The 22,862-nt window shown below is 38.6% G+C and overlaps 1 protein-coding gene across 4 annotated transcripts in view; it reads left to right on the top strand.

The window, feature by feature from the left end:
* The first annotated feature begins 5,495 nt into the window (after nt 1-5,495).
* The window catches only part of RAPGEF4 (Rap guanine nucleotide exchange factor 4), a 355,797-nt gene continuing 338,430 nt past the window's right edge, over nt 5,496-22,862 (top strand). For all 4 annotated transcript variants that reach the window (XM_043992057.1, XM_043992055.1, XM_043992056.1 and 1 more), the window contains exon 1: nt 5,496-6,119. In XM_043992057.1, coding sequence (XP_043847992.1) covers nt 6,055-6,119 — 65 coding nt within the window. In that variant the 5' untranslated portion in view covers nt 5,496-6,054. The remainder of the gene's footprint in view (nt 6,120-22,862) is intronic.

Raw genomic sequence — 22,862 nt, 5'->3', positions numbered from 1 at the left:
TTTATTATTAGTAGTAGTAGTATTGTTTGAATTGGGTGAGAATGAGAAACTAAGTTCCTACTTGGGAATTATTAGATTGTAGCCACACCTGGCCAACCCTAAGTGATGTGTTGGTGTACTACTGAAATCAGCAGGGGACCACTCTCAGCCAACCAACTTGAAGGACCTCCCCTTTGGGGGAGGGAGAGAGAAAGTAAGAGGGAGAACTCTGGCTCTAAGAACTCTCTTTCCCTTTGGTGAGCTTCAGGAGTGTACCAGAGAGGGACTGCATAGCTAACTCCCATTGAAACTACAGACCCCAGGTGGTGAGTTATTAGAAACAAGGCCAGCTCTTTGAGTTAGCTGAGCTGGAAGCAAGTTTGGGGTTTGAGTCAGTCTTTGCTAGAACCAGGGAGCTTATCCATTTTTCTCTTCCCCTATTTCCTTGTCCCTGGCTTTATTAACTTCACCTTTGTTGTAAATTTTATTCCCATTAATAAAACCTGGTTTGTTTGTGGAAAAGAGGCTGTTAATCTCCTTTCTTATTAGAGGGGGAGAAATAACTAAAAAGGCAGTTTGGAAGGGAGGAAACTTTGGACCTAGACGTCTCTCATTTTCTGAACCCCAACATTATGGTGAGCCACCCAATTAACTCTTCCCATAATAAATCTGGCCCCTACAGAAGCTATAGAAATTGTGTAGCACATTGCTTCCTGAAAGCTGCAAAGATTTAGCTCCTACCACATAACTAGTAAGACAAGGCCCAGTGACTAAAAGTACACATCAGAAGTTTATTATCTTTCATAGATTGAAAGACAAATCAACTCACTACAAATATGACCCCCAAATACCCTAGAGAATATCACAAATAACAAACTCTATTAGAATTTGAGCATTATCACTGCATGAATATAACATCGATCCATAAAAACATATAAGAATCATATTTTTAATAGAAGTAGCCAACTAAAACAATTTTCATAATTCTAAACTATGTAGAATTAAAACATTTTTTCTTTTTAAAATTTTATTTTTTAGTTAAAAATTCTCTCTGTTTCCATCTCCTGCCCATTGAAAAGGAAGAAAAACATTACATTACAAATAGCTATAGTAAGAATCTATTTTGCTTCTTACTCCTGCCTCTCTTAATCTACATTTCTTTTTTATTTCCCTCCCCCCCATTTTCCTTAATTTCTTTCCCTCTTATTTCTCTGTTGGGTAGGATGTATTTTTATACCTGCATATGTATATGCAGTCTTCCTTCCTTTTACCAGTTCAGATGAGGGTAAGGATCATATCATCAGCTCCCCCCAACTATTCTCTCCATGTATAAATTTCTCCTTAAGATAGCTATTTATGTAAGATAAGTTTCCTATTCTTCCTCTCCTTTCCCCCTCTCCTGATGAGATATTTCACATTTTCTTCTATTTTTTCAGTCTTTTCTCCTTGTTTTATTATTTCTTGATGGCTCATGGAGTTATTAGCTTTCCATTTGGCTAAATTTTATTTTTAAGGAGTTATTTTCTTCAGTAAGATTATGTACCTCTTTTATCCAGCTGTTAATTTTCTTACTTGATTCATGATACTCCTTTTCCCCAAATTGCTTTGGTATTTATTTTATATATATATATATATATTCATGTGTACACTGTTTCCCTTAATAGTATATAAGAAGGTCCTTGATGTCAGGGACCATTTTATTTTTGTCACTGTATCCCTAGCACGTGGTACTGATAATTCTAAACTCAGGAAGTAGATATTAATAAGAAAAACTTATTTAATACTTATTGAATGATTGCTGTTAGTCACACCTGATTTGAAAGAGGTTACTTAAGTAGAAAGAGTATAGGCTTGGAAGTCAGTCAAGATGGTTTTGTTCACTAGCTGTGTGACTCTGGGGATGACACTTCACTGATTTGAGCCTCAATACCCCCATCTGTGGGATGAGGGGATTGAATTGAATGGCCTCTAGGCCATGTTTTGGTTTGGACTTTCTCTGTTCTGTTGTTTTTTTGTTTTGTTTTGTTTTGGTTTTTTTGCGGGGCAGTGGGGGTTAAGTGACTTGCCCAAGGTCACACAGCTAGAAAGTGTCAAGTGTCTGAGGCCGGATTTGAACTCAGGAACTCCTGAATCCAGGGCTGGTGCTTTATCCACTGCGCCACCTAGCCGCCCCCGACTTTCTCTGTTCTAAGATTTTTTCTAACTTTAACAGACTTTGTTTATGTTCTAAGATACCTCCCAGCCCAGATAGTCTATATTCCAAGGTCTTTGCAGGCATGACTTTGTCATCATATATGAACTTGTTAGTTTTTTAGATTAGAGGTATGAGAGAAACAGTTCCAGATTTGGAGTCAGAGGACCTTGGATGTGATTCTGCGATTACCACTATCTTTCTGTTATTGAGAAAGTCATCGGTCTCTCGGGGCTTCAGTTTTCTCATCTAATATAAAGGGTTTGGGATAAAGCACCAGCCCTGGATTCAGGAACACCTGAGTTCAAATCTGGCCTCAGACACTTGACACTTACTAGCTGCATGACCCTGGACAAGTCACTTAACTCTCATTGCCCCACAAAATAAAATAAAATAAAGGGTTTGAAATCAATGACCTCTAAGGTTCCTTGTAGCCCTATGCTGATGATCATGTTGCTAATATGCTGCAACCTACTTACACCTATCCTGTATGTCTCCTTTGGCTTTTGGATCTAATGCAGTTTTACTTCTGAAATTATGGTGCTCCATGATTTTCATTTGTAAGCATCACTGGGGAAATGTTAACATTAAAAAGATGTATTTTGGCAGCTAAGAGTACCTTGGGATTATTGAAAGCATGACAATTTCTCAAATCAATTTGATAAACACAACATGGATGGGGTAGGGCTAGGAACTACCTGATCTATAAAAACATCTGAGAACTTTACTGAATTGCTGGTTCAAGATAAGTCAGTGTTATATGGCAAATTCTTCCCCACCCCCAAATGTGAACTTAGACTGTATTGATGGAAATATATCATCTAAAACTAGGAAAGATTTGTACTCTATCACGGTTAAACCACATCTATAGTGTTGTGTTCAGTCCTTACTACCACATTTTAGGGAGAAAAGTTAATTATTACTCATCACTCACCCATTTATGAAGTGGAGATACCCAGATCCTTCAAGATTAATCTGGTGATCCTTATTTCCCTTCTGAAGCCTGCATCTCTATATCCTGCCACAAACTATATGTATGACCTACATTGCAGAACATTTAGAGAAGAGTAGCCTGAATAGTGCCAGGAAGTTCCTTCAGGCCATGTGCAGATCCATTTAATAAACTAAGAATGTTTAGTGAAGGGAAGAGAAGACATATTGGATATGATACTTGTCTTCAAGTATTTCCATTTGTTATATGAAGAGGACTTGGTCTGTTTAATTTCAAAGGGCTGAATTAAGATCAGGGGTAGGGGTTGGGGGAGTTATAAAGGGGCAAACAGGGTTGGTGGTAGAGAAAAATTTCCTAATGTTTACAGCTAAGTGAAAATGCAATGAAACACCTTGGGAGAGAATGGGTCCCTTACATAGGAAATGTTCAAGCAAAGGGTGGATGACCTTGTTAGATATCTTGTAGAGGCTTAAGAGGGGATTTTTATTCATTCATTCCTGTATGGGATGGACTACATGGCTTCTGAGATTGCTACCAACCCTAAGACTCTTTGAATAGGGTATTTAGTCTTAATTATCTCAGTAGTCATTTTGAGGATAAACGCTTTATAGCAACATTCTGAGTTGAGTGAACCAGCAAAACTAAAATGGTGTATGTGATTATACTAATCATCAGTAAATTGTAGATATGCTGCTGTTGGCAAATCATGTCCAGTTAAAAGCATGTGAACACACACATCACATACACACATACTCACAAACCCTTCTACTTGCCCACACCTTAATTTCTTTCAGGCTGGACATATTTCCCTTTTGTATAGGTGATGACAGGAAATATTGGCATCAAATATGCCTATAATTAAGGAGAGAACTGTTCTTGTGACTCTCATTATCGCCATTTTTTGTATAAGGCAATCTGAGTAGGCATTAGGTATCCTTCTATGTGTTTTCAAGAACCCTCAGACCACTAGATATATTAGGCTAGATAAGAAAGGATATGTGTCGATTGTTTTTTTCATACTTGTCATGTGAAAAGAAAAAGGGACCACTGAAAATATTTTGACACAATAATTTCTGGGCCATAGTGTTTTCATTAGTCTTCATTACCTTGACAAAGTTGGAGAATTTAACAAAGGAAGTTCAGCAAGGATTAAATGGACAGACTATGAGTAGAGAAGCCCACTTGATAGTCTTGTAATCATATCCTGAGATAAGGTGGTTGGAGGACAAAATATTCTTTGGAGTGATTTAATATGCCACTACTTCTGGGGGAGCATAAACATTCTGAGTTCACCCTCTTCGTTTTGTTTCTTTAAAAGCAGGAGAAAGGGACAGTGGCTATGATTACCATCCCCTAAAGTGTTTTTTTGTTTTGGGGTTTTTTTTTTGGTGGGGCAATGAAGGTTAAGTGACTTGCCCAGGGTCACACAGCTAGTAAGTGTCAAGTGTCTGAGGTCAGATTTGAACTCAGGTCCTCCTGAATCCAGGGCCAGTGCTTTATGCACTGGGCCACCTAGCTGACCCCCCCCCCCCCAGTTTTATTGAGTAATTCACTAACAGAGGCATAGCCATAATAGAAAGAATTAATGAGTCTTGGAATTCCTGAACAAGTCAGAGAATTAGTTTTTCCCCTTCTGGTAGAATCTGACTGAATAATCTCTACATTGCTCATTGTTTGTGGACTCCTGAATTGAACAAGCTGTTATGACACAGTCCCCCCTAGGTTTTTGGTTTGGTCTGCAGATGGGGGAATAGGAGCTGGAAGTGGGTAGGCAGGTGTTATCTCTAGAGCAGTTCATTTTTTCAACAGAACTACCCATGGCAGCCTTCCTTTTCATTTCTCCCTCCAACAGAACTTTCTTTGTGCCACTTCAGCTGCATTCAAGGTTTTCTCCAATTAAATGGGACAGCAACCTCTGTTTTTCCTTCTTTCTCCTGATGTACAGGCCACTTCTCCAGGCCTTGACTTGGAGACTGGTCGGCAGTGCTCTCTCTATCCAAATCCCAGGCCTCTGTCAGTACCTGAAATGCTAAGCAATTCTCCCCAACTCTCCCCCACGCCCTCTAATTGGTATCTTTCCAGGACCCAGCTGACTAGAAACTTGTTGCCATTGGAGCTGTTCTAGTGGAGACTTTTCCTTTTCCCCTCCCCTCTTCCCTCCATCCTTTCCAGAGGAGAGAAAAGAAAGAAAGGTGAGGAGGAAACGCCAGCAAGTTTTGACAGCTGCTGAGGAAGACTAATCGGTTTCTAAGGAAACACAGAGGCAGCAGCCATTTTAGTGGCAGATGCCGTATGAAAAATAATGACACTGACAACACATCTCTCTCCCTCTCCCCCCGCCCCCCTCGCCTCCCCTCCCACATCCCCCTCAAACCATTGCACTGAGCCTCGGGCCGGGCTGGCGCCAGTGAGAGCCAGGTGGGAGAAGAGTAAGCGAGTTAGGGAGTGAGCCAGCTCCCCTGGCCCGGCCACCTGTCGCACAGCAGCCACCTACCCTGGGGGGACTGCGAAGCTTCTCACTCCCTGCCTGCTCCAGGCGAGGAGACACACCTGGGACCCGCACTGCGGTCTGCTCTGCTCTGCAGCCGCCGCCGCCGCCCGCTGCTGCTCAGCACCAGCCCGGGGAGCCCGGGGGAGCCGGGGCGGGGGTTTCGAGGCCAGCCCGCTGAGCTGCTCCCGCTTCGCTAGCCCCGACCCGGCCATCTCCCCCTCCTCTCTGAAGGCCGCGGAAGCCAGACTGAGAGGGAGGAACTGGGTGGGGGGAAGGGAGGGGGATGTAGAGGAACCTACTGCTTGCTGCTCTCTGGGAGAGAGGAAGGAGAGAAAGGAGGTGGTGGTGGTGGTGCAGGGGGTAGAGAGGAAAGCCAGCTGGAGAGGGAAAGGCACCGAGACACAAGGGAGGTGGCTGCCTGGCTCCCTCTGACAGCCCAACATGGTCGCTGCGCACGCTGCCCATTCTTCCTCCTCCGCAGAGTGGATCGCCTGCCTGGATAAAAGGTATCACAAGAACTCTTCCCCACCTCCCAACGCCCCGTTTTCCCCCCACCTCCCCCCCACCCCCCCCCCCCATCCCGGGCTGCTGCTGCAGCAACAAGGAACTGCTGGTTGCATTGCGGCGCCGGGCATAGCTGCATACCATCCCTCCCTTCCCAGCACCAGCACCTGCTTCTTTGGAGATGAAGAGAGATCAGAGAGCCCGCAGGATGCCCGGGCAGAAGAGGGGATGGCGCGGGAGGAATTGGGGGAGTGCAAGGGGAGGGGCCGTGGCCCAGCATCTCCCTAGGGGATGTTAAGAGAGATACTCTCTCGCCCACCCGGTTGGAGTAATGATACACGTGGTGAAGAAAAATAAAATGTGGTTACCTTTAAAAAACACCCCCCCCAATTCTCTATCTAGACCCTCTCTGTCCTTCAGTAGCTGTCTCCAAGCTGGCTCTTTGGAGAACCCCACTTCTATTAGTACAGGAAGGCAGAGGGAGAAAACCTGATATTTATTTGCCTGGCAGTTTGGGCCACGGGGGAGGGGGTAGTTTTCTTAAATAACTCCTACTTGAGGTTTGGCGTAAAAAATAAGGCAGCCTAGTGACTCTTTTCTTGCTCTGTGAATCAAAGTATTGGGGCCCAGCTGAATTTCAACCCCCTTGGCATATTTATTCATAGCTCTCTGCTCAAGGTCTGTGCATTAGATAGGTCATGAGTCGGCCTGGCTACTTTGGGTTTTTTGTTTGTTTGGGGATTTTTTGGCCATTCTGGAAAAGAGATACCCTTCCTTTTGTCAAATAAACAAGCAAACAGCCAGATCATTTTAACTTCTATGTAGAGATCCATTAAGAAGGATTCTCTCTGTGTGTATTGGGGGTGGGGGTGTAATTTCCCTAGGCTATGACAAGATAATTTTGTGTTTGACCAGATTGTAGGTTTAACAGTAAACATTACACAGTATGTAAGACATCATAGTTTATTACCCTGATTAAAAGGTGCTGCATCTGAACTGTGCTTGGAATTAAAATCTAAGCGAGGGATCTCACAGAGAAAACCATTTCGAATTTTAGAGTTTGAGATGGTGCTGGTGGGGAATATTTCAATGTCATGCTGTTATCTGCATAACATCTCTATTTATAGTTGTGTGAAATATTGCGCTCTGCCATATTGAAACCTTTACAATGATCAGATTTGTGACCAATTACAAATCGGAAATCTGACATATAGATTGTATGCTCCAAAATGATAGAAGTTTGTAGAAGATTTAAGCAGTTTGGAGGAAGAGGAATGCTGTGTATTTTAAAAAATCAAATATAGCTGACAAACATTTAGGGAAAAGTCTGACTTTCATTTGCCATATACCAGCAAGATTCTTGGCAAGGGGTGCCCCTATTTTATGTGTAAAACAATATGTACTGATATCAGAGAAGTTGCATGCAATATATAGCAAGGCAATTTCAGTGACAGTTAAATCATGCAAAATTATTTCCTTGGAACTGGGAGCATTTTAAAATGAATAGTCTGTTAATGTAGTGAGTGATCTGAATTTAATTGTTTATGAAAATGGTTATAAAAATAGAAAAACCAGGATCCTATAGCTAATACATTAATAAATTAACTAGTTATTAATGCTTTCTCATGAAATGTTTTTTAAAACAATAAACTTTATTTTTCCATTTGCCCTAAGGTTTAATATGCGATCACTTTGCATGTTTATGATGGCTAATAAATCACCGGGAACCTTTTAGCCAGCATTTCCCTATGATAAAATCATATAGAAAAGTCAGCACTTAACTGGTATATTTTTGAACAGGTTCTTTTTGTAATGTTTCCGTCCTACTGAAACTGAAACTGTTTGAAATTTTATTTTTTAAATATAGAGCTATTATTAACCAATCTGTCATCAGCCACAATAGCTAAAAATCTGCAAGTTAAAAGAAACCTTTAGTGTTTAATTACTTAAACAATGTTAAAGAGTTTCTCTTTGGGGTATAGTGAAAAGAGCAATAGGCTATATATAAAGCTGGAGAACAGGGTTCTAGCACCAGTACCGGTAATAACGCAGGATGTGATTTTGGGCAAGTCAGTTCACCACTGTCTGCCTAAGCTTCCTGAGAGGCAGCGTGGTGTAGTGGATAGAGTGCTGGACTCGGAGTCAGGAGAGACCTGGGTTTGAATCCCACCTCTGACACTTCCTAGCTGTGTGACCATGGGCAAGTCACTTAAAATCTCAGCGCCTCAGTTTCCTCATCTGTAAAATGGGGATAATAATACCTGTAGTACTTACCTCCCCGGGAGAATATAATGATGAGGTAAGTACTACAGGTATTATCCCCATTTTAGAGATGAGAAAAACCTTACAGAATTATAGTCAGGTTCAGATGAAATAATGTATGGGAAGTGCTTTGCATACCTCGAAGCCATATATAAGTGCCACCAACAATTATTATTAGTAGTACCTCTAAAATGGTAATAAAAATATCTGCCCTGCTTATTCCTCAGAGATGTTAAAGGATCAAGTGAGCCAATGCACATGAAATCACTTTGCAAAGCCTAATGCCATATAGAAATGTAAGATGGCATTAGTTTATGACTGCAACGACAACTTTGCATTTCTCTCACTATTTCTAGAAGGTACTGTATCTTGATGGGGATATATAGTAAGTGATGAATAATGCATATGACTACTGATACAGAATCTAGTTATATCCACGAAGGAGTTGATAATCTTTCTTGTTCTTGGTTGTAGACACATAACCTGCAGTGTCTCAGTTGACTGACATGTTTAAATGTCAAGAGAGATCACAGGCTAAACCAGACAACTTAGCTATCCTGGTGTGTCAAGAACGTTGTGATCTTTTCTAGCCAGCTGATGAATTCTTTAAATATTAATGTTTTCATTTTAAAAGATGCTTTATATATAGTTACTTTGAAACTGTCTTACCCAAGTAGATGCTGGGGTCTTTCTTAGTTTTGGTTTAATTTAAGAGGCATTTTAGAAGTACCTTTACCAAAATATATATATTAAGCAAACTCTGGGTTCTTAATATGAGGTTTTATAGAGGAGAGAAAAGAAGTGTGTCAAAGAATATGCCATTGGTGTGTTTGCTAATTAACTCAGTGTGGTTTGGGAGCAAATCACTTAACTCTGACTCAGTTTCCTCTAGGGTAGTTCTCTTGCACTTAAGAAGCTACTTTCTAGTTGTGAAGATCATGCATACATATAAATGAAACAACCAGCCCAAAATGTGATGTAATATCAGAGAAGCTTCATGGCCCTCTGTCCTTCCTTCACTTAGAGACCTCATCCACTCTCATTTTCTATTGTGACCTCTGCTTGGAACTGGTCTGCCCCAAACTCCATTCTCCCAGCCCCAATATCACTCTGGCTCACCTCCCACATTCAGTTGGTGGCCAAACCCTACTAGATTTTTATCACACTTATCTCTCTCCATCTTTTTCCTTACATTCCCATTACCACCAATCTAGAGAAAGCCCTTACCACCTCATGACTGACTTACAACAATAGTTACTGACTTTCCTGCCCCTACTGTCTTCAATATTAACCATCCCTAAAGACACAGCTTAAACTCTGTTCCCCCAGTAAAACTTTTCCTGACCATTGCAGCCCAAACTCCTAAGGCAATTATTGCCTATTGTTATACATTTTAATTCCATTTAATGTTTCATATGTTTCTACTTGAAAATACAATATATAATTATTAAATCTAGAACTGGAAAGAAGAGGCATTAGCTTGTACTGGAGCTAGCTCATACCAGCTTGAGAAAGCTAATTGCAAACTATTAAGAGTGAAATTACAGGAGTTAAATTTGGTTTCACCTTAGAAATCAGTATACACTACAAATCATGGCTAGATGTATTGTCTAGACTTAAGAAAGTGAATGAGAAAATAATAATAATGCAGGTAAATTTAAAAGTATGTCATGCATGCATCATTTCCCCAGAGAGTCAGTTGTTGAACACTTAACAGCACACCTCTGCATTAGATTTGGAGTCAGAAGACCTGGTTTCAGGTCCTGGCTTTACCATCTATTGATGTAAAGTTCTTCAAGGGCAGGGACCATATAATTTTTCACCAATGTACCACCAGGGCCAAACATAATACTTTGACTTAGAATATACTTAATAATTGTTTGATGAATTGAATCCCTATCAAATTTAATATTTTCAACTTGTTGAAAAAATTTTAGGTCCTGATTCAATCACGTAAAGATATTCATTATTCCTGTTAACTTGATTTCATCCACAAATTTTATGAATGTGTTTTTTATCCCCTCAAGTCACTGAAACCAATATTGAAAAGGAGAATAACAAGGAAAGAAGTTGGTAGCATACCATTTGAGACAATTTTAAATAGACATTAATAAGTACTCAATAAAATCAATGAAAACTCAAATTGTTTAGAGACAAATCCATCCAACTATACTGTCATCTATCTAGCATATCTTTCTTCATCCTATTGCCAAGGATATAATGAGAAATGTTAATTATTTAGCTGACATCCCCACACACTATAGCCTATCTGTATAATTTCTCAGATCTTGTAGTGTGGGAATGCTATCAAACAATGAAACGAGGTCAGTTTTACATAACTTGCTCCCGATGAACAGAGATTATTGATTCCTTTTTTTAGGCCTTCACAAGTTATCTGTTTAATAAGCCGTCCTATAATTCTGCTTATTAGATTATAAACTTTTTGAGATAAAGGCCAATTCCTTATGCATAATTTGATCACCCACAGCTCCTAGCATAGAGTGTTGGGAGTTGACAGGATGTGCTTACACTGTAATGGATGGGGAGGCACCACTCTCAGCTTTCACCTGGTGGGTTAGGTGATCAGTCACTCTCTCCTCTGAAGTTTTCACAGCAGGTAGAACATCGGGCTCCTCTTCATGTGAAAATAAAGTAATACACATATTTATTATATCCTTGGTATCACTTTTTTTAGCTGTCCCTCAATGTTAGATATTTCACACCTGGACTGTCCGAATTAGAGTGATATATGATTGCTTTTGTTGTTTGTGTTTGTTCCAGTTGCCTAGCAACACTTTCCCCCCACCCCCAGTTCTGTGTCTTCTAACACCAAAACAAATTTTTAAAATGTTAAGGGGGGGGGGGGGAGGCGAAACTAGGTGGTGCAGTGAATAAAGCACTGGCCCTGGATTCAGGAGGACCTGACTTCAAATCCGGCCTCAGACACTTGACAATTACTAGCTGTGTGACTGCAGGCAAGTCACTTAACCCTCATTGCCCTGCAAAAAAAAAAAATGTTCACAGGGAAAGAAATGTATATAATGTCTCAGGCTTTGTTTCTTTTAGACTTTAAGGCAACCTTGTTTCTGAAGTGTTATTGTTATCTCTCACTTCAAGATCTTTGCCTTGGGGGTCTTTGAGCAACTCAGCCTGTGGCTGGTCTTGTAAGTTATCCTATATAGCAAATATATGGAAGACCCATATCCTACATGGCCTAGAAGTCCATTATTACATATACTCATAGCTCTGTATAGTAGGGACCTTCTTGAAGGGAAGGGAAATGTTATAAAATACAGGCATATAATAAGCCACTGAAAGTTTCTCTCTCTCTCACGCTCACATACATACACACACACATACATGTGCACACACATATATTTTGTTGTTGTTCACTCGTTTTATATATTACTCTTCATCATGCCATTTGGGGTTTTCTTGGCAAAGATACTGTAATGGTTTGCCATTTCCTTCTCCAGCTCATTCTATACATGAGGAAACTGTGGCAAACAGGGTTAAATGACTTGCCCAGGGTCACATAGCTAGTAAGTGTCTGAGAACAGATCTGAACTTAAGATGAGTCTTTCTGACTCTAGGCCTGATACTCTAGCCTCTGTGTCACCTAGCTGCTATACAGATATGTATATGTATATGTGTATCTGTATGTATATATGTATGTGTAAATATATATATGTGAATATATGATATTTATATAGCACTTTAAGGTTTGCAAAGTGCTATGTTTATATTATTTCATTTGATCCCCATAATAAACCTGTGAAGTAGGTGCTATTATTTTGTTTTATTTATTTTTATTTTTATTATATGGAATATAATCTAGAGCAAAGAGGAACCTTAGTCAACAACATTTATGATGATGATGATGATGATGATGATAAACACTGAAATTTATATAGCACTTTAAGGTTTTGGTGACTTGCCTATGGTTACATAGGTATTAAGCATCAGAGTAGGATTTGAATCCAAATCTTTGGACTCCAGAGTCAGTACTCCTTATCCTGTACCACACTGCTTTGAAATTATCTTTGTGTATATGTGTGTATGTATTTGTCTCTCTGTGTGTGCTAATACAAACATTTCTATCTTTAGCACACACAATTTCTTATGCTGTGACATTACTCTTGCAACTATATCACACATACATGATCAGAACTCATGCTGACTCAAAATTCACCATCTGAGCTATAATATGACTTCAACATAAATGCATCAATATATTTCTGTATTTGTGATCTTACTGAGTTCATCATTCCATGCTTTAATACAGATCATAACCTATTCATGCTTTCCCCTTCTGTATAATTCTTGTCTGTACCTTTTCAGCAATCTACTGTAGGGGTTCTAGCCAATGTGCTGTAAGCTTCCTCCAAATATTTATTTTATTTATTTTTAAATTTATTTTCATTTTTTTTAGTGAAGCAATTGGGGTTAAGTGACTTGCCCAGGGTCACACAGCTAGTAAGTGTTAAGTGTCTGAGGCCGGATTTAAACTCAGGTACTCCTGATTCCAGGGCCCATACTCTATCCACTGCACCACCTAGCTCCCCCTAAATATTTTATTATTTAATAGATATTGCTGCAATATTTGGACTCTCCACATGTTATCACTTACTTTCACAGTTTAATCAGTCCATCTCCTTTTCTACTTATACATCAATTTGATAATACCTTTTTATTCCACTTTATACCATCAATCATCATTGGTATTTACTATAACTTGTTTACCCTGTTCCATTGTAAGTATTCTGTTGCCCTCTGAGTCACTTGCAATTTTGATTCTTTGGAAATTGTAGTATCCTATAATTCTGAAGCATATAACATCTCCAGAAATATATTGGAGTTGAAAAGATGGACTTTTGTGTCAGAGAATGAGCTTGAAATAGATTGTAATTGATAGAATGATGAGGGCAAGGAGTATGTGCTCAACTTTTATCTTGCTTCTATTTTTTTCTGTCAAAGATTATAATCTTTGAACTGGAAAGGAGAAATTAAAAGTGACTAGTAGGAGCTGATAACTTATACAGATATTAATAAATATATTTATTATTATAAGAAAATATTGTAAAGAAAATATAATAGATAGTAAATAAAGAGATTAAGAAAATACCTAGCTGTCTTTGTTTAATCAATCAATTAACTACTATAGCAGTCACTTTACTAGACACTGGAGAAACAAATACAAGATCAAGACAGTCCCTGACCTCAAGGGAATTTACATTCTGCTGGTTGAAAGGGTATGCAGCATGTTTATAGATAAATAAATACAGGATATATACAAAATAAATAGATAGGGATGGTGAGGCATTGCTGATAATTGAGGGAATCAGCAAATAGCTCTTGAAGGAATTGCTACTTGAAAGGAGCCTTGAAAGTAACTACTAGTTTTAAGAGATGGCAGTTAAGAGGCATGTGGGATTGACTGACCAAAGGCATATAGAGGAGAGATGGAATATCATGTATAGGGAAGGAGCAGCAATTTGGCCAGATGGGTTTAAGTGCAGAATCCTCTATGGGGAGTGATGTTTAACATGCCATACACACACACACACACACACACACATATGTATATAAAATGGAGAAATACTAGAAACTTTTCCATAAGATCAGAGGTAAAGCAAGAATTTTCCTTTTTATCCCTATTATTTTGTATAGTTCTATAGCAATATGACAAAAACAGAAATTGAGGGAATAAGCAAAGGCAAAAGGAAACAAAACACTTTAGTGGGAACTTTTCATCTCTAATTGTATATAAAGACTTTCACCTTTCATGAAATTTAACGTACCTGGGGAAGTAGTATCAGACTTCAAACTATATCATAAAGCTATAAAAACCAAAACAATTTGGAACTGGCTAAGAAATAGCATGTTTGATTAATGGAATAGATTAGATACACAGTACATAGTAGTAAATGACCATGGTTATCTAGCATTTGATAAACCTAAAGAGCCAAGCTTTTGGTGTTTTGGGAGTAATTGTATCAGGAGCTCTGTGCATTTAATGTCTTTCCTCAACCATCTTGGCTCCACCCCTCTGAGCCAAGCTTTTGGGACAAGAATTCACTATGACAAAAATTGCTGGGAAAACTGGAAAGCAATTTGGCAGAAATTAGGTATAGCCAACATCTCACAGAATATACCAAAACAAAGTCAAAATTGTTACATGATTTAGACATAAAGGATGAGATAAGCAAATTAGGGAAGCATGGAAAAATGTGCCTGTCAGATTTTTGGATGAGGTAAGAGTTTATGACCAAACAAGATATAGAGAGAACCCTGGGAAGTAAAATGGATAATTTTGATTATATTAAATTAAAAAGCTTTTGCATGAACAAAACTAATGTAGTCAAAATTAGCAGGAAAACAGGAAACTTGAAAAAATTGCAGCAAGTTTCTCTGAAAAAGACATTTTTCAAATATATAGAGGACTAAGCTAAATTTATAAAAAAAAATAAGGGCCATTCCCCAATTATCAAAGAATATGAAAAGGCAGTTTGCAGAAGAAATCAAAATCATCACTAGTCACATAAAAATGCTTTAAATTACTACTGATTAGAGAAATGCAAATTAAAACAACTCTGAGGTATCACCTCACACCTATCAGATTTGCTAACATGAAAGAAAAGGAAAACAACAAATGCTGGAGGGGATGTGGAAAAATTTGGACATTAATGCATTGTGGATGAAGTTGTGAACTGCTGCAACCATTCTGGAGAGCAATTTGGAAATATGCCGAAGGGGCTATAAAACTGTGTATACCCTTTGACCCAACAATACTACTACTAGGACTGTATCTCAAAGATATCAAAGAAAGGGAAGAGGACCTATTTGTACAAAAATATTTATAGCAGCTCTTTTTGTGGTGGCTAAGAATTGGAAATTGAGGGGATGTCCATCCTTTGATGAATGGCTGAACAAGCTCTGGTATATGATTGTTATGGAATATTAATACTATTGTCCTATAAGAAATGATAAGCAGGGTGATTTCAGAAAAACTTGGAAAGACTTATATGGACTGATGAAAAGTGAAGTGAGAATAACATTGTCCACAGTAACAACAATATTGTAAGGATAGCCAACTGTGAAAGACTTAGCTACTCTGATCAAGACAATGATCCAAGGGGCAGCTAGGTGGCATAGTGGATAAAGCACCGGCCCTGGATTCAGGAGGACCTCAGTTCAAATCCAAGCTCAGACACTTGACACTAGCTGTGTGACCCTGGGCAAGTCACTTAACCCCCATTGCCCCAGAAAAAAAAAAGACAATGATCCAAGACAAAGCCAAAGGACCCATGATGAAAAATGCTATCCACCTCCACAAAGAGAACTCATGAACTCTGAATGCATCTTGAAACATACTTTTAAACTTTATTTTGTTTTCTTTTTCTTTTTGTTTGTGTTTTCTTTTGCAACATGACTAATGTGGAAATATGTTTTGCATAATATCACATATAAAATCAATATCAAATTACTTGCCTTCTCAAGGAGGGGGGAGGATCAGGATGAAAGGAGAGAATTTGAAACTCAAAATTTTTAAAAAGAATGTTAATTTTGGTAAGGATTGCACTGCCTTCTTTCAGTTAGCTTGATAGATTTAGCTTGAGAAAACACTGATACTTGCTACTTGTTTTCAGTTTATGTGGAAGAGCCTTACTCTCTGTCTCTCAATCTTTTCTCTCTCCTCTCCCTATCACCTTCTTCTTCTCTTTTTCTCCCTCCCACTCATACCCTGACCCTATCCCTGATCTTCATGTAAGCCTTGATCTGCTCTGTTTCTGACCTGGTCTAGTTTACCTTTCCCTAGACTTCCCGAGGGCCCACTGTCTTAGTGTCAGCTTATGTTAGACATCCAATTGGCTCTAGCCCTCCTAAAATTCCAAGCCTCTGAACTAAAGTGATCCACTAGCTTTGGCCTCCCCAGTAGCAGAGACTATAGATGTGCATGCACCACCTCACCTGGCAACATCCTATCCTCTCAAGAAATCACAGCAACATCTCTTACACATCCAGTTTATCTCTTGCATGTACTTATCTCACAAAATAAAAATAAATGAAATTCACTTTGATGTTTATGATCCTCCTTGAGAAAAATGGAAACTGGCCATTGAATACTGAAGAAGGAATTAAGAGGAAGGCAAAATTTCTATCCTTTAATCAGTTTCTCAAGATGTACTTAAATGTTTTACTTGGCTTTTGAGCTTCTTCTATTTCTGGTGGCTATAAAAGCTTCTCCATCTTACACAAATAATTTTCTTTTTCGTTTCCAACCGAATTATTTTGACAGTGATGCATTTTTTGTAAAGTGTGTACTGTGCAATCCTGAGATAATTGTGCCATTCCAAACAAAAAGTCTTTCAAGATATCCAGGAGAGTTAGCCAACTTGACATTTTGAGCGTTTGTTTGCTGACTTTGAAAGGTTTAAACAGTATCTTGTTACTATATAATCGAAAGAATCTTCCTGCATTGAACTCATCATTTTGATACAGATATGTATGATGTTTGTTAAGGTTACTAATTGTGATACCTAAAATGACAAGCAACACGAAGTCATGAATGGCATCTTTGTCATTCTGTCTCCATTGTGTCAGGTTCATGTTATGGCCACATAGTAATAGCAACCTAGCCAAGGAAAACAAAAACTGGTCCATCGCACTTTGTTGCAAATTGGAAGCTTAGACAAGAGCAACACCCCTAAGCTTGGAGGTAGGCATGTCATTGTATGACCCCTCTGGGATGCTTACTCCCTGGGAGGGTGGTCAGGGGAGTTGTGTTGTTACTTGGTTTTCTATTCCCAGTGGGTATAATGTGTGCTGTTGTTTGACAGGGTGTCAGTCTTCTGCTATTAGGCAAGTCTTTGATAATAAGGGCTTCTTTCCTCTGCTGCTTTTAGGTGAGGCTTCTGATACAGAATCTATCCCATAAATTTTAGGGAGTCACGATTATAAAACTGTTCAGATATTTGATAAATATTTCTTGAGGACTAAAGATAAATAATTAAATAGAACATTAGGTCTTATATTTAGTTGCTCAAAATAAATTATTACTCAGAGCAGTAGTTTCTGTTAAATTGTCCAGATCATTATCGCTTATCACTTACCCCGATGGATCATTGATAATACTGTTCTCTATAGAAAATATAATTTGGTGCATCAAGGTTTCATTACACGAGTGCCAACAGAATATTGTTATAAGCTACTTATTAGGAAGGGCCTTGTGGACATTTATAGGCTCTAATGTAAAAATTCAGATAAAGTAAGCTTGTATTCTTCATTCTTAGTTGCTTTCACTCTGACATTATGACTATCCTCTTATCATTCTCACAATTGAATTTCACATCATCTGCTTTGTTTTTGTTCTTACTGCTTTCAACAGCTTGATCTTAATGGCTTTAGAGCTGCACTTTGCCAAACTTCTTTGCCCATGAACATTTCTGAGTTATATACATACACATATACACACATATATGCACATGTGTGTGGAGAGAGACAGACAGAGACAGAGAGACAGAGAGACAGCCACAAATGCTGATCTTCTGTACTGTGATAAAGGGATAAGCACAGATGATCAAGGCAAAGTTTGGAACCAAATATAAAAAACTAGGCCAGCTTTCATACTAAAACAAAATTGTCACCTGTAGTTACTCCTGTACTTAATATTTAGAGAGAAAATATTTGATTCAAGAATTGTTCAAAGAAACTCTAATCTCATTGTGTGGAATATCAGGATACCCTTCCAGAAAGAGGGAAAGGTGAAAGAGAGAGGAGGAGGAGAGACAGACAGAGAAGGATGAAGAGGAGAGGAGAAAAGAGGAGAATGGAGGAGAGGAGAAGAGAGAAGAGGATAAAAGAAGAGAGGAGAGGAGAGGAAAGGAAAGGAGGGAAAGTGTACCAGGTAAGACCTTTTAGTAGCAGAACAGTGCAAATGTGCAGGATACAGTACTATGGATGGCTTTTCCCCATGTGTCCATATAATTTTATTCCTCTGCTGCTGGGGAAGTTTTATATATGAGATTGTTCTGCAAACCTCCCTGGGTTTTAGACTCAGAGAACAGTAAAGAGTGTGTTGTGATGAAAATCCTTCATAAAGATCCTTGAAGATATCTGAGTCATTCTCTTTCCTGAATAAATGCCAGGCCATCTATTATTAAATTAACATGGGGTTTGTGGTTTCTCACAAGAATTTTGATGAAAAGTTACCTCCTCTTCCTTATACAAATTGTTTTAATTATCTTACTGAATTATATTAAGCTCAGTTAACTTTTATGGTGTGTCTAGTCTGTGCAAGGCACTGTGCTTATCTTTGATAGAAAATAGAAAATAATATAGTCGACACTGTCAAGCGTGGACTTCAGTGGAATGAGGAGATCAAGCAAACACATCACTACATGTAATAATAAGGTATAACATGATTAAGGGTAATGGAGAGGTCACTTTTAGTTGGGAAAATTATGAAAGGTTTCTTGATTAATGTAGATCTTGGTTTAGGGCTGAAGGAAGGCAAAGATTACCATTTGCAGAGGTGTGAAAGGAAATTGTGTATTTCAGGCATGGGGGAAAAGTGTTAAAAACATGAAGAGGGGAGAGGGAGGGGACAGGATCAGATCAGGGAACTCTCATATCCTCATAAGATTTATATTCAAAATGATAATACTGGAATTCCACTGTGATATGACCATGTTCCCTTCCTGCCCCCGTCCCCCACCCCCCCTCCTTCCCCGGGGAAATGTAGTTATACCAGATCTGGTTTTGCTTTTTCTTTGATTATAGTGCCTGACATATAGTAAGAATTTAGTAAATGTTTTTTGATTGACTGATATATGAGCATTTGTGTTTAAATCAATGACTAGATCTCGATTTTAATTCTAAGAAAAATAGTATTTAGAAAAACATTGCCTTCAGTGAGAATGATTATTAAGTAAAGTTCTCTTATTGTTCTGTCAGTCATCTTCTTAGCAAATGTGATTATGTAAAAAAAAATCTATCAAATTGTTTGCTGCTGCACCCTAAGGACCATGTTCTCTGACTTGCTGTTAACAGACCTTCCCTGCATGTTGTCTCTTCTTTAGAATGTGAGCTGCTTGAGGGTAGGGACTGTCTTCTTTTTCTATTTGTATTCCCAAAACTTCAGCACAGTGATTTGCACATAGTAAGCGCCTTATTTGGGGCAGCTAGGTGGCACAGTAGATAGAGCACCAGCCCTGGAGTTAGGAGGACCTGAGTTCAAATCCAGCCTCAGCCACTTGACACTTACTAGCTGTGTGACTGTGGGCAAGTCACTTAACTCCAATTGCTTCACCTAAACAAACAAACAAAAAAACCCCCAAACCCCCAAAGTGCCTAATTCATTCATTCATTTATACTTTTAAGTGTTTTTACACTTACCTCATGTGATTTCATAAGACCTTACTTATCGATATCTTTTGTTTTTACATTGCCTCAATATCCCCTGTATCCCTCTCTATTATGCAACCCTAGAGAGCCATACCTGATGTAATGAGACTTTTGTGCATGCCCAGATAAACCAAGATGGAAGCATTTATGTGGGAGATAACAGGTGCCTTCTTCTGTGAGAAGACATCTGCATTGGCCCACCACCTGGGGGAGAATAAACTCTTTCCATTGGTTTCATAGCCAGAAGTCTGTATCTTTAGAATTACCACACTCTTAGAGTCCCTTTCTCTCTCTTCTAGGAGTGCCCAGGAGTGAAGGATTTGTTCACTCATTGAGTAGCATAATAGAATAATTGATGAAGGGGCTCAGAGCCCCTTACCCTGCCATTAGGCCCTGTGACCCCCACCAAATTGGCTTGTGGTTTTGGTCTTCTTCTGATTGTCCTTTTCATTTATAAATTCCGAGATTAGAGTTCCCAGATCTAGAAGCTCAAGCCACAATGATCTTGGGGCCAAGAATCACAGCTGGCTATTCTTTTGAGCCAGGAAGGAAGCCCTGAAAATATGCTTCTTGGGTGGAAGTACAGTAGGGGCTTTGGACTTGGAAATTGGTGGGAATGATGTTATATAGCAATTGAGCTAAGCTAGAAGACTAATCCTCATCCCTTGCCAGAGACCAAAGTAGTAAAAGGAAAGCTATGTCCACATGTGTTGGGGAGAAAGGTTTGCATGTTTTTTCTTGCTACACTTTGAAGTAAATATTCCTTTGTAAAAGTTAATCTATTAAGTTAAATGGAACTGAGATGCTTGATCAGTGCAGTAGAGGAGAATGCTGGAATGGGGTGAAAGGTAATGAACTTGACCTTCAGACAGTAGTAGAACAGAGAGAGTCATTGTGACACTTTAAACATTTTATTTTGGTGGGGCAATGAGGGTTAGGTGACTTGCCCAGGGTCACACAGCTAGTAAGTATCAAGTGTCTGAGGCTGGATTTGAACTCAGGTCCTCCTGAATCCAGGGCTATTGCTTTATCCACTGTGCCACCTAGATGCCCCCCACCCCCATTTTTTTTTAAAGAAAAAAGGGACGATAGGAAAAAATGAACAAACTTATCAAGACATAAAACCCCTGACTATATGTAAATATAATAGGTATCTATAGCTATATATAGCTTCATACCCATAGACAACATACACATACATCCCTCTTCAAAGGAGTAGAGAGAAATGTCTTATCTCTTTGGGGCTAATTTTGTTCTTTGTAATTTTGAAATTTTCATTTTTGATTTTTGAAGCCATGCTTTCCACCATTATTGTAGTCACTGTATTGTTTTCTTGGCTCTGCTTACTTCACTCTGTATAAATTAATCTAAGTCTTTCTATACTTCTCTGTATTGATCATATTTATCCTTTCTTACAGCATAATATTATTCCATTACATTCATGTACCACTGTTTGTCTAATCATTCCTCAATCAATGTATATCTACTGTGATGAAATAATGAGATTTAGCAGATACACCCACCTGGAGATTAATCTAGACTGATTGAATCAAGTGAGAGTGATTAACTGCTGATTAGCCTACTTCAAGTTAACTGGATTGTAATCACACCTTGAGAACACCTTCAGAACCAATGGATTTGGATGACGCCAACCAATCAGCTTGAAGCAGTGTATAAGGACTGCCTCTGTTCCAGACCTATAAAAAGCTTCCACAATCAGCTTGCTGGAGAGATTTTGTGATTGAAGCAGGCTTGTGGCAGAGGACTTGAGGAAGAACCAGACCAGACAGGCTGGAACTCTAGGCCAAATAGGCTTTTTTCTTAACTTTCTGAACTCCATGGGAATATCTGTATGCTTTAATAAATGTTTAATGCCCAAGGACTGGTGCTAAATCTTCTAATTTAAGGCGACCACAATTTAGATTTTAAAGATCACACTACTTTGTTTCCAATTCTTTACTACTATAAAAAATGTTGTTTTAAATATTTTGGTGCACATAGAGCCTTTCTTTTTTTTCAATGACCTCACTGGGTTCTATGTCTAGCAGTGGAATCTCCGGGATATGGACATTTTAGCCAATTTATTTGCATATCCAAATTGCTTTCCAGAATGTTTTTTTTTTTTACTAATTCATCACTCCACTAACAATACATTAATGTTCCCATCTTTCCATAACACTTTTTTTACTAGCCCCATCTTTTGTCATTTTTGCTCATTTGCTGCCTATGAAGTGAAACATGTGGGGTTTTTTGGGGGGGTCCTTTTGATGTTTGTTATTAGTGATTTGGAGCATTCTTTGTTAATAGTTACAAATTCTTTTGAGAACTATATGTCCTCCTTTGCTATTTGTCTGCTACAAGGATGGCTTTTGGAGATCTTACTTCTGTAATCAATAGAGAAGTATTCTGGGGGTGTCTAAATCAAGGAAATAAGTACATTTCTATTTTTTCATTCCCCAAAATACCTCTTTTATAATAAACATTTAAAAATAATAAACATTTAATTCAACTTTGAACAACAACAACAACAACAATAGCATTGTTAGCTAATCAGAGTAGTTTCAGTAGGATAAGCAGTTAGATTAAAAGAATACTGTGAGGGCAGCTAGGTGGCGCAGTGGATTAGAACACCGCGCCCTGGAGTCAGGAGTACCTGAGTTCAAATCAGACCTCAGACACTTAACACTTATTAGCTGTGTGACCCCTGGGCAAGCGCTTAACCCCAATTGCCTCACTTAAAAAAAAAAAAAGATACTGTGAAGTACTTTAGATCTATACCTCAGTAAAAGATTAAAAGGAAACCAATTAATATTTAAGGGAAGGGTACATTAGATAAAACACCAATAAATAACACTTTTGCTCTTGGATCACTCTAAAACGTGAACACAAAGAAAGATATTTTTACATGTTAAGGAAAATATTGCTTCACCTCAATAGATTTAAAATGTAAAAGAGGGATTTACAAATCCCTGGATGGGATTATATTCCCCTCAGGATTTTCTCCAATTATCCAAAGGCATTCAATGATCCTAGGATCTCTTGATTTAGAGTTGAAAGGAATATTAGGGGCTATTTGA

The sequence above is a fragment of the Dromiciops gliroides genome, chromosome 3 (assembly GCF_019393635.1).
Source record: "Dromiciops gliroides isolate mDroGli1 chromosome 3, mDroGli1.pri, whole genome shotgun sequence".
NCBI classification, from domain to species: domain Eukaryota; kingdom Metazoa; phylum Chordata; class Mammalia; order Microbiotheria; family Microbiotheriidae; genus Dromiciops; species Dromiciops gliroides.
This window is presented reverse-complemented; position numbering and strand designations above follow the sequence as displayed.